The 12,663-nt window shown below is 35.5% G+C and overlaps 1 protein-coding gene across 3 annotated transcripts; it reads left to right on the top strand.

Annotated features, from left to right (window-relative positions):
• The first annotated feature begins 8,249 nt into the window (after positions 1-8,249).
• LOC107950681 (ABC transporter G family member 22) lies at positions 8,250-12,399 on the top strand. 3 transcript variants are annotated; one of them, XM_016885574.2, is made up of 12 exons: positions 8,481-9,038; positions 9,128-9,431; positions 9,523-9,611; positions 9,676-9,908; positions 9,990-10,145; positions 10,377-10,560; positions 10,651-10,959; positions 11,044-11,354; positions 11,404-11,707; positions 11,803-11,910; positions 12,015-12,038; positions 12,127-12,399. In XM_016885574.2, the coding sequence occupies exons 2-12, from the start codon at positions 9,140-9,142 to the stop codon at positions 12,157-12,159; spliced, it is 2,043 nt and encodes a 680-aa protein (XP_016741063.1). In that variant the 5' UTR covers positions 8,481-9,038; positions 9,128-9,139; the 3' UTR covers positions 12,160-12,399. The 3 variants fall into 3 exon arrangements, with proteins under 3 accessions (XP_016741059.1, XP_016741063.1, XP_016741062.1); XM_016885570.2 differs by having other exon boundaries at positions 8,250-9,038; positions 12,015-12,399; XM_016885573.2 differs by having other exon boundaries at positions 11,044-11,331; positions 11,423-11,707; positions 12,015-12,399.
• Positions 12,400-12,663: the final 264 nt, after the last annotated feature.

Genomic DNA, 12,663 nt, shown 5'->3' with positions numbered 1-12,663 from the left:
CCAAGGCATCGAAAATAAAGCAGAAGCAACTCAAATACAAAGAAGCAACGAGAGAACAGAAAAAGCCACAAGAAAGTAATGCTTGTAAGGTGTTTGAGTAAATACTCTCAATAATATTCAACTATGAATAAAGATGCAATTGGATGAATATAAATAAGGGGGAAAACATCTATTTATAGTTGAGCTCCCCTAAATCCAATGGTACAGTTACTTTATATTGACAGTCAAGATTAAGCCATTCTACAATGGAAATTCTTAAGGGATTTGTTGATGGATTTGCTGCCCTAAGTGTAGTGTTTTTGTCATTGTACACTTGTAATTTTTTCGAATAGATTGGTTAGTAAAATTATTTATAAATTGCATTAATACTTTGAATAATGTACTCATATTGTTTTTGCAAGCAAAGTAAAATGGAATTAAATGTTGTTCATTGGTTATCTAATGTTTAACTAATACTAAGCAGTATTACATGGTCGAATCGTAATACTGAAAGACAACTTATAATAGTACATGAACCTACACGTGTCATTAGTCTAATTAGAAATGAGCAAACTAATTGAAAGACTAATATGTTTATCAAATACAATTATGGACATGCTTTGTCTTGGGCATCGAAGCAGATGATTACCAGAAGATAAAGACATAGTTGTGACTAACTGGACTGATAGTACATTGGACAAGACCCAAGAAGAATAGATCTTGAATCCGTTTATAGATTTATTCACTTATGACATTCATAGTGTGGCATACCTAAATCCTATGTGGATGATGGACTATGTATGTGTGACTTATACACTTTTACGTAAGTAAAAGCCTGAGTTCGAATAGATAAGGAACTGAAAATTGGGGCATTGGGTGTACGACTTCTACAGTATGTAGCATCATTCATAATAGTGGAATTCATAGCCTGAAACATGGATAAATGAGATCTTCTCATTAGCATTACATGGTTGATGAAACGTAAATGTGGCCAGGGGTCATTCATCTTTGTGATAAATGACTTGATTACTATTTGTTGTAATTGACTTTTCATGAAGGAAGATGTAATGGTTACCATGAGACAACAGAATCATATTAGGAGAATGAATATTATCTAAAAGAGATAAAGGATATCCTATGAGGGTAACACAATTATGACAAGGTTATTAGACGAGCACTAATCGAGTTGCTTTCGTAATGGTATGACATTGGGGAGAGCTCAGTCACAATACTATAGTGAAATGAATTTATGACTAAATTAATTTATAATTAATAGGCAAAAAGCCATAACTTAATTACAAATCATTTGATCCCTAATTACATATGTCTAATCGATCCCTCCTCTAGCTCGTTGAAACCAAAAATGAATTATGAGTTTGAACAGAAATGAACAGGATAGATAGAAATAGAGAAATGGGAAACAATCAAGAATTATTATGGTTTTCTCCAAAATGAAAATGAAAATGAGAAAGGAATTTATTTAGACATGAACAAGGATTTCTTAAAAATGATCGTAAGATTAAGTTTATGTTTTTAAGCTATTTTAAAGCCAAAAAATAAAAATAAATCATACGATCATATTGAACAAGTTGAATAGTGAAATATTAAATATATTTTCTCAAAAATTTTATCAAGGGTAAAATCTTCATAATTTTATTAGGGGTAAAATTGAGATGAGAAAATTATTTAATATTGAAGTTTATTTTGGGAAATAGAAAAACAAAATCAGGTTGGATCAAATTACAAAGCACTGGGTCAAAAAATCTGGGAAGTACTTGTAATTGGACCCGATGTGAGAGAGACCCAAAATCCCTTCATGGAATATGAAGGGGCGGCAACCCTAGTAGGAATACTAGGGGTGTGTCGCCCAACCTAATCCTACTCTAAGTAGAAAGTGTTTTTCTATTTGAAATAAACTTCTCTAATTCAACAAGGGTTCTACCTTCTCTCTCCCTATAAATAGATGGCACCTGTAGGGCTATTAACACAACTTTAAGATATCGTTGTTTTACCCAAAAAATAGAGACTTTTAATCTCTAAAAATTAAATATTTTTTTCCAGAATAATGATTTTGTCGATTTCTATTTGAGAAGAGAATTTTTGTTTTCAGCCCAAAAGAAAATAAAATTATTTCTAGTTTCAGTTTTTGGTTCAATTTGATCGAGCCCACAGTCGAGGCAATTCGTGGTACGAGAATAGCGAAGAAGATCATTTGGTTGAAAGTTAGGAATGACAAGGATCCATCTATCCAAAAATACATGTACGGTTTCGGTCTAGGGTTTATTGCTATAAATATCACAAACTGGATTGATTTTAAAAAAATTTATTTTCTGTTGTGTAAGAAAATTGTTTTCAAACATGATTTTTTTTTCCAACAATTGGTATCAAAATTACGGTTATGCTATGTTTATAGTGTAAACCGAGATCGAAACTTTCTCTTCTTTACATGTATGATTATATTTGATAAGATGTGATATTCTCATAATTATATGCATGTTTAGGGGAATGTATGTGAATGAATATATGAGAGTATTTTATTATTATGAATGATAAAGTAGTTTTGTCAAAGTTGTGATTCCTAGATATTTAATGTAATTCATTATTTTCGTGGGCATGTATATTTTAAATTCTGGACTATCATCTCCACATAGGGTTTTTGTAACACCCCCAACCCCTGCTAACAAACTGAGGTGTTACACTGAAAGCAGGTTTAAACTTAATTTGTACTCTTATTAAGGTTTTGGTGTATACCCACTGCACTCGAGCATTAACCCCAAAAAATTTAAATGACAAAACAATTAAATTAGGGATACACCATATAATATAAAACATAATTTAAAATGTATTTTCGGATGCCTTAAAAAAGTTGATAGGTTTATATAAACCTCAAGGTAAGTTATTTCTCACACAAAAGTTTAAAGTGCATCACAGGTAGTTAAACATTGTTTAAATCAGCTTAGTGTATACGATTAAAAGATGATCTCATAAACCATAATTCACAAAGGTTTAACTTATACTTCAAGAGTGTGTAAGCATTTTCTTAAAAAAATGATTTGGTGAAAGATATAAATTATTACAAATATTGGTTACAAAACAGAGCTACACGGACGCCACCCACCCAAAATGAAAGTATATGAATGTTACAAAACAAACATAGGCGAGGCTCACAATAGAGGTCACTTTATTTGGCTGAGTCCCTTTTACAAGCCCTTTTACGCCGAGGTACCACCTAGAAAAAGGGAAAGTAAGTTTGAAAGAACTTAAGTGAGCTCCAGTAATAAAAATGCTTTACCCTTTCTAAACAAATTTCATGAATAGGAATGATTGGAAGTATATATACATATACAAATAACAATAAGTTAACAAACTTCCCCTAGAGACAATTGGGCTTCTACCCTCTTACATACGACAATGGTGGATACCTATCCCTGGCAGATAGTATCCCCTAGCAGACTCTATCATCTGTCAAATACAATATGCAACCACTTTCCTAGAGAATAATTGCCTTAACATCAATAGAATAGATACTTACTTTAAGGAACTAACATGCCCTACCGGTGGCCCATATTAATCGCCCATCTGGTTAGAACCTAACATTCCTTACTAGTGGCCCTTCATATCCAAATACCAAGTTTGCACACTAAGGAAGTTGTGTCTGTTTCCTATCACTTACATGCACACTATAGATGATGACATGAAACCGCTTACCACATTTCATGAGGACGGTTTTACCTGAATTCATCAACTATAACTATGACAACCAAAACTTAACATTATACAAAGACATGGAGGAAACTTACAGATGACTAACACCAACTAGATACTCACAAAAGATCTCAAGGTATCTAGTTACACCACAAGTCTTTTGCTACACTCCACAACCTTTACTTGTTCTTTAGACACTTGGTGGTTCTTCTCTGATGAGATTTTTCCTTCTTACTGGGTTACCAGAATAAAACAAGGCAGAAAAAAAAAGAAGAAGAACCCCCATTACAGTAGCCACACTGTTACTTATAGCCTACACGACTTTCACAATAGCCCTACACGTGTCCAACCATGCATAGCTGACTCAGAATCTTTTGTAGCTAATATAATAATTTCTAAACAAATCCTTTCTACCAAACACCACTAATCAGAGTGGCACACTTTGCTTGTACTTAATCAACCAACTAAACTAGTCATTTAGTCACCTAAACACATCAAGTTGTCATTTATAATACTCTAGTTAAATTCCAACTAGATATTAACAAGAAACCAACTAAAACTGAACAACATACCCATGCTTATAAGGAAAGCTATCGGGTCCATGACCTAACAATCTGCCACTTACAGATGCTAACAAAAGGATTCGCCAACACGAGGCTCACCAAGAGAATCTACTGATTGGTGGGTTCTCCATATCGACCACGCAAAAACGTATAGATCAGTAACCTAACCTTTTACCATATCTTTACAAACTTATCGGGATAGCCAAACAATGCGCCAATCATAGCACAACAATAAACACTAACTTAACCTGGTGGATAAGGCGTAAATCAACCTTCCTTGTCTTATATTTTAGCAAACAATCTACCTACACAAACCACCAACTAGGACTATACCAAGTAGGGTGTTACAACTCTCCCACCCTAAAAAGGAATTTCGCCCATGAAATTTTTACCATCAGGTACAACATCTTTTTGAACTCTCAAATCACAAGGACTAGCTATTGTTATCGAGCTAGTCTTAGTAGAACTTCTACTTGGAGTTCCCAAGAAAGATTTTGATCTCACAGCAAACCTTGCTCTTGCATCACTTTGATTTTTGCTAATTGATTGGGTTGATCGTTTAGATTGGCCTCCAGTCCTTACCAGGAAATCTCAAACCACATGGTCAAGCGACCTACATTCATAATAGAATTTCATCGCATTCCAGAAAATTCCCACATTATTTTTTCCATAGGTATTACGAATAGGATTTTTCATCTTTTTTCGATCAACCAGAACTGACCATAGGTGTAGTCCAACACTCATTACTATCACAGCGACTTCCCATCATATAAGAATCTCTTACCGACTCATATGAGAAGTTCTTCACATCTTTAGGCTTATTAAAATTTGTGACAGGGAGCAGTTCAACATTCTCGCACTCATTTATTTCTTTCTCCTTCCCTCTACTTCTAGCTTGAACAATCATTTCCATCTTGTGAGCCTTGGCTATCATGGATGCTAGACTCTGAACTTCTCAAGTTCCTACCAAAGCGTAGATTTCATCCCTTAAGTCTCACTCAAATTTATCGCACAAAGCTACTTTAGTATGGAAAATATCCCTCACATATCGACTAAATCTGATGAACTCTCGCTCATATTCTATCACGGTCAATCGTCCTTATCTTATATATATAAATTCTTTCTTTATTTATTCCACATACATTAAATTCACATATTTCTCTCTGAATTTCAATAAAAATAACTCCTAGTATATTTCTTCTTTAGGGGTCACACTTACCAATCTCTCCTACCATTGATATGCCTCTACCTCCAATAAAGAAACAACGCATAATAGACTATCTGTCGATGTACATTTTAGCTCTGCCATTACCATTCCTACGTAAGATAGCCTCTGTTTTGTTGCAATGGGGTCATCACCCTTAACCCCGAGAAATTCCATAGCACTACGCTTACGTATCTCCCTCACAAGATCTCCTCAAAATTGGTTCACAGCTGGTACAGTTGGAATAGGTGCCCTTGGTGGAGCAGCATCTGACTGAGGCTGAGGTTGGGGTGGAGGCACATGAGTAGCTTCCATAAATTGGTCAAACCATCATTCCATCATCAGGGCAAAAGCATCTCTCGCGACATTTCTAGTTGCCCATTGATCAGCCGAAGGCTCCGAACCACAAGTCTGAGGAATATTACTCTTCATTCCTTCGCCAACGACATCATGTGAATTCAAAGACATTATAAACTACATACATAAACACATTTTAGCAAAACTACAAGAGACTAGCCAGAAACATGTAACATGCATATCGAGGCATGACTCAACCTTTGGTTTTACGAGAATCGGCTCAATCTAGGCTCTAATACAAAACTTGTAACACCCCAACCCCCGCTGGTGGATTGAGGCGTTATTCTGAAAGTAGGTTTAAACTTAGTTTGTACTCTTATTGAGGTTTAGACGTATACCCACTGAACTGGGGCGTTAACCCAAAAAAATTAAATGACAAAATAATTAAATTAGGGATACGCCATATAATATAAAACAAAATTGAAAACACATTTTTAGTGGAAGCCTTACAAAAGTCGACAGGTTTATATAAAATGTAAGGTGAGTTATTTCCCACACAAAAGTTTAAAGTGCATCACTGGCAGTTAAACATTGTTTAAAATCAGCTTGCCGTATACAATTAAAAAATGATCTCATAAATCATAATTCACAAAGGTTTAACCTATACTTTAAGAGTGCGTAAATATTCTCTTAAAATAGTGATTTGGTGAAAGATATAAATTATTACAAATTTTGGTTACAAAATAGAGCTACACGCCAACCACCCAAAATAAAAGTATATGCATGTTACAAAACAAACATAGGCGAGGCTCACAACAGAGGTCACTTTATTTGGCTAAGTCTCTTCTACAAGCCATTTTATGCCGAGTTACCACCTGGAAAAAGGGAAAGAAAATGGGTAAGTTCGAAAGAACTTAATGAGCTCCGACAATAAAAATGCTCAACCCTTTCCAAACAAATTCCATGAACAAGAATGATTGGGTGTATATATACATATACAAATGATAGTATCCCCTGGCATACTCTATCATCCGTCGACTACAATATGCAACCACTTTCCCAGAAAACAGTTGCCTTAACATAAAAAGAACAGATACTTACCTTAAGGAACAAGAATGCTACCAAGTATTACCCTTATCATCACAAACATATTGATTGATTGGTACTCACACGCCTAACGAATTCAATTTCACTAGGGTGGATATTGTACGTCAAGCACAATAACTTAGTGGATACACTACGTACTCAACTCAATAATAGGATTAAGATTTACCACTTATCATGCAATATTATCATGCACTGCAATTACATTATCATACATTCCTACTCAGCGTCTCATTCCTCTCTTCATATATACATAACATGCATTACAAACAACAAATCAAAATTTACATTTTCTTACTATTTTTCTCGCCCTTCCTTGTGCTAACCTTGGATCTCATATTTATACATCAGAACAAATATCATATTCCACGTTATTTTGAACACATGTGTGTTCCCATAAGTTCAAGGCTTTTTTGCAATGGTTAACAACTAACATGCCCTACCGATGGCAGCCCCATATCGCCAGGTTGGTTAGCAACTAACATGCCCTACCAGTGGTCTTTCACATCTGCCAATTTAGTTCGCAACTAACATGCCCTACCAGTGGCCCATCTTATTCAAATACTGAGTTTGCACACCAAGGAAGTCGCGTCAGTTCTGTCCCTTACATGCACATGCAAATGATGACATGCAACCGGTGGAGCTATTAACACAACTTTAAGTTATCGTTATTCTACCCAAAAATAGAGAAACTTTTATTCTCTAAGAATTAAATATATTTTTCAGAATCACGATTCTGGCAACTTCTATTTGAGAAGAGAATTTTCATTTTCACCCCAAAAGAAAAGGAAACTATTTCTAGTTTATGTGTTTGATTCGATTTGGTCTAGCCCACACTCGAGGTAATTCGTGGACGAGAATAGCAGAGAAGATCGTTTGGTTGAAAGTCGGGAATGATAAGGATCCGTCTATCTGAAACACAAGTATGATTTTGGTCTAGGTTTTATTTCTATAAATATCATAAACTGGGTCAATTTTTAAAATTTTTATTTTTCATTGTTCAAGAAAACCTTTTTCAAACAGATTATTTTTCAACATTTACATGATCCCCTAAGACCACACATCTTCTAAGATAAATTTGCATATTACCATGGCAACCCTAGTTTTCCTTAAATGCTTCACTTGGCCACCAAGATTTCTCTATATGTTTCACGAATCGGACCACTTCAAGTTGGTCAAGTGAGCTCCATTTAATCAATTGACCTCCATAGGACACTTTGTGTGCATTAATCACAGGCTTTGATCCACGACCCATAACATATGTTTCTCCTTTGTCACTGAAATTAAGAGAAAAAAAAAAAGAAGCTTAACATTTCTCCTCCCATGGTTGGTCGCAAGGTGAAGTTCAAACTTTTTCTTTAAGTTTTTTTTTTATAGATTTCTCAAGTGGAAACTTCACTCTAACTAATTCATGAATTGATTTTAACTATTCAATAAGGTAATTTACGATACAATTTTCATAAGAACAATCAAAACCACAAATTAAAATTTCAACACAATATTAAGTTAAACCATGAATTCCTAATATTAATATTTTGCTCCCATTTTTCATAAAAAAAATTCCTAATCAAGAATGATTCATACTAAATATAATCTCAAAAAGAAATATTGAAGGAAGAAAATTAGAAACATTATCATATATGATTTGATTAGATATATGAATTTGTTCGACAAAAAAGATTCCTAGGACATGATATTTCATAATGGTTAAAGACTTGGCAATTTATGCATTTAGCGCATGTCTGAACCCTTTTTCTAATGTTTCCTCTTGAATTTTGACTTTCTCTTCAGTAGTGATCAGTGAGTTTATAGGCTTCCTAACAAATATTTAATTAATTCTTGAAACGGGTGAGCAATTTATGAGGAATGAAAGAAATTGAGGGGAATAGGTTCAATTCCTGCATTGTAGGCATGCTTTCTCTTCTATAAGGAAATTAAATAGTAGAGGACAATTCCCTGTTTATTGCGACTGTCATTGTTTCGGACAGCTTCATGAGCCTTCTTACGACGCAACATTTATATGTTTTTTTTTTTTTTTGCCTACATAATCTTCGGGATTACTTAACATTCTCCTAGAGTCCCATTCCACGAGATCTGATCAGCTAAATCGTATTTCATAAATCATAACCCTGTCACTTTGTCTGCAAGTTTCATTCCCTCTTGGCTTTCATTTCCATTTTCCTCAGGTAATTGTAGACAACTGAATTAGTGATCCAAGTTTTTATAGTTTCCTCATAAACCAATGGTATATGATTCATTTCCTGTTTGAGATCAGTTTCTAGTGGTGATGGAAGGGAAGCAGTACTCTGAGTGTCAAATTCAGAATTTCGAGGATTCAAAGGTGGCAGTGACTGAGAAGGATCCGATCATGAGGATTAAGCAGCCAGGAGATGAAATACAAGAAGGGATGCATGGCTGTGAGGAGAAAACAACAAGCGAAACCAAGTCATGGAGCACCGGATTCTTGGTGAATATGGAGAGCACGGTTGCTGAGATAGATTGTGTTAGTATAGGAGTTTCCAGCAATGATATAGACTTATCTGTCTTACATCCTGATAGCTCATCTCTACCAATTATGGGTAAAGTCATATAACTATAATATCTGCGTCCAAAATTTTCGTGGTTCTTTTAGCTCTTCATTTAAATTAAAACTAGCCTTACATGATCCAGCGAGTCTGTCTGAGGCAGATGATGAAGAATCAGAATTGCACACTTGGAAGAAATTAGGATTCGAGCCTACATTACCAATATGTCTAAAGGTAACACAATGTATCAGACTATAGTTGCGCTCTTGCTATAGTCCTGATTCTCACTTTTGTGCAGTTTGAAGATGTCACATACAAGGTACCAGTTAAAGGTGAGAAAACCCCCGATGCGAACAAGTACATACTTCATGGAATAACTGGATTGGTACATCCAGGAGAGGTTCTTGCTCTGATGGGACCATCAGGAGGTGGAAAGACAACTCTTCTTAATCTACTCAGTGGAAGAATAAAGTTGGATAGTGGTACCATTACTTACAATAATCAACCGTATTCCAAGTCACTCAAATGGAGGTTCATAAATATGTTACTGCATAAATATGTTGTTAAATTCTAATTTAACCACTACTTATTGATGTGCACTGAATGCAACAGGATTGGCTTTGTACTCCAAGATGATGTTGCTTTCCCTCATCTTACAGTCAAGGAAACTCTAACATATGCAGCTCTGCTCCGTCTCCCAAATACCTTAACCATGCAGCAGAAGAAGGAAAGGGCTACTTATGTCATTAGCGAGCTAGGCCTTGAAAGGTGCGTGCTTTCTTCCTTAATCTTTTTATTGTATGCGGTTTTGTTTGTGACTAAATTTATAATGTTTTTCGCTATTAAAAATATACAAATTCAAATTAATTTCAGTCACATATGATAAGAGTGGAGTTGGCATTTACTGCTACATTCCTAGTACTACCAATTGCTTCATTAGATGGTCAAAAATTGTACGCAGTTTGTTTATTGCAAGTCATGGATTGCATGTTTATTCAGGTGCCAAAATACAGTGATTGGTGGCACATTTTTTAGGGGAATTTCTGGTGGTGAAAGGAAAAGGGTCTGCATTGCCAATGAAATTCTTCTTAATCCATCACTTCTATTATTAGATGAACCAACATCAGGTTTGGATTCAACAACTGCTCTTCAAATTGTTAAGATGTTACGAAACATTGCACGGGTACTAAAATACTTGCTTTTGTTGGTTGCCAAGATTTGTAATATATTTCAAGGTGTATGCTAAGTGCTTTTTTTACTTGTGCTTTTGTAGTCTGGAAAGACAGTGGTGACTACAATACATCAGCCATCTAGTAGACTATTTAGTAAGTTTGACAAGCTGATTCTCTTGGGTAAAGGCAGTTCCTTGTACTTTGGCAAGGCTTCGGACGCCATGCTATATTTCTCTTCAATGGGCTGTTCTCCATTGATAGCCATGAATCCAGCAGAATTTCTTATTGATTTGGCAAATGGGAACATAAAAGACAAATCAGTTCCATCAGATTTGGAAGACAAGTTTTTCCCTAGAAACAACAGCCTTGATATGAAACATGGAGAGCTTTCCCAAGTTGATGTCCATGAGGTCTGAATGCCTAACCCAAAATGAAGGTCCATATATATCTTTAAACCATCTCACTTAATCTTGAATTTTTTTTCACCACTGCAGTATCTGGTGGAAGCCTATGCAGTGAAGGAAGCCAAGTTGGGGAAGACAAAGCTCATAAAACCCCTACTGATAGATGCTGAACCTAGGATGAAGGCAAGGTCGAGTACAATGGAATGGGGAGCAACGTGGTGGGATCAGTTCTCAATTCTTTTTCGAAGGGGGCTTAAGGAGAGACGCCATGAATACTTTAGCTGCATACGTATAACGCAAGTTTTTTCAACTGCTATAGTCATGGGTTTACTGTGGTGGCGTTCTGATGCCTCCTCTCCTAAAGGACTTCAGGATCAGGCAACTATCTGTTACATGTGCTTGTGAGTGAGTATATTTTCTTATATCTTGTCAAATATATGTTTAATGTAGTTATTTACAATCGTTGCAGGCAGGGCTGTTATTCTTCATTTCGGTGTTTTGGGCATTCTTTCCAATGTTTACTGCCATTTTCACATTCCCTCAAGAGAGAGTGATGCTAGCTAAGGAAAGATCTGTAGGCATGTATAGGCTTAGTGCCTATTTGTTAGCCAGAATGACCAGTGATCTTCCTTTGGATCTCATCTTGCCTTTAGTGTTCCTTGTGATTGTCTATCTCATGGCAGGCTTGAAGTCAACATTTACAGCATTTTCGCTAACAATGCTTACAGTTTTCTTAAGTGTTGTTGCCGCCCAGGTAAACCACTATAATAATCAAACGCCAATCACTTTGTGACAGAAATTTTAGATTTTATAGACAAGGATGACAAGTTTTTGTCTGAAAATTTGCAGGGCCTTGGCCTTACTATAGGAGCGGCATTCATGGATGTAAAGAAAGCCTCAACTATGGCTTCTGTTATCATCATGACTTCCATGTTATCTGGTGGATTCTTTATCCAGGTTTGGTTCGTACTTATTGCTTGAGATGAAAGTAAAGGCGGATAGTTGATGGTCAAATTTACCATGCTTATCACATTCTGACCTTTGATGGTTTTTGGTTGCAGAAAGTTCCAGTTTTTATGTCATGGGTACGATACATCTCATTTACATATCATACATATAGGCTGTTACTGAAGATTCACTATGGTTGCTCAACCGGTTTGGATGCTGAATCAGGTTCATCATGTAAGTCCCCTTTCAAAGGATTGAGACTCGATTGGGATGGCATGGAAGTTGGTACCATGGTAGCCATGACCGTCGGATATCGGATACTAGCCTATGCTTTCTTAAGGAGAATGAAGTTAATGACAATAAATTAGTCTAGATTTTTCAACAATCTTGACTTGTGAACATCAGCTTTATCGAGCCAATAAGTAGGATTAAAAGAAAAGGTCCACGTTGTAAAAAAAAAAAATCCTTAATAAGTTGAAATTGATGAATTTCACTTCAGCATCTATCTCTTCTTTGCTTCACTCAACTACCATTAGCAACAAATGCAGTAATTTCTTATGATATAAACATATCATAGCCAACACCAAACTTTATTGGAGCATCTCATTTAACATCACACCTTAGTTTGGACTTTTCCATGGGTAGGTGTCAAATTTAAATATGCTAAAAAAATTTCATTTAAAAAAAATCAAATGGGCCCTATTAAAATAAAGCCTAAGCACAAAGCCCGTGATCATCATAATAAAATCAAATACCGATGTC

The sequence above is a fragment of the Gossypium hirsutum genome, chromosome D03 (assembly GCF_007990345.1).
Source record: "Gossypium hirsutum isolate 1008001.06 chromosome D03, Gossypium_hirsutum_v2.1, whole genome shotgun sequence".
NCBI classification, from domain to species: domain Eukaryota; kingdom Viridiplantae; phylum Streptophyta; class Magnoliopsida; order Malvales; family Malvaceae; genus Gossypium; species Gossypium hirsutum.
Note: the sequence above shows the minus strand (reverse complement) of the source record. Positions and strands in the feature narration are given on the sequence as shown.

Coding starts and splice junctions, on each gene's coding strand:
- LOC107950681 (XM_016885570.2), top strand. CDS start 9,140: ATGGAAGGGAAGCAGTACTCTGAGTGTCAAATTCAGAATTTCGAGGAT. Junction 9,432..9,522: donor CTCATCTCTACCAATTATGG/GTAAAGTCATAT, acceptor TACATGATCCAG/CGAGTCTGTCTGAGGCAGAT. Junction 10,146..10,376: donor AGCGAGCTAGGCCTTGAAAG/GTGCGTGCTTTC, acceptor ATGTTTATTCAG/GTGCCAAAATACAGTGATTG.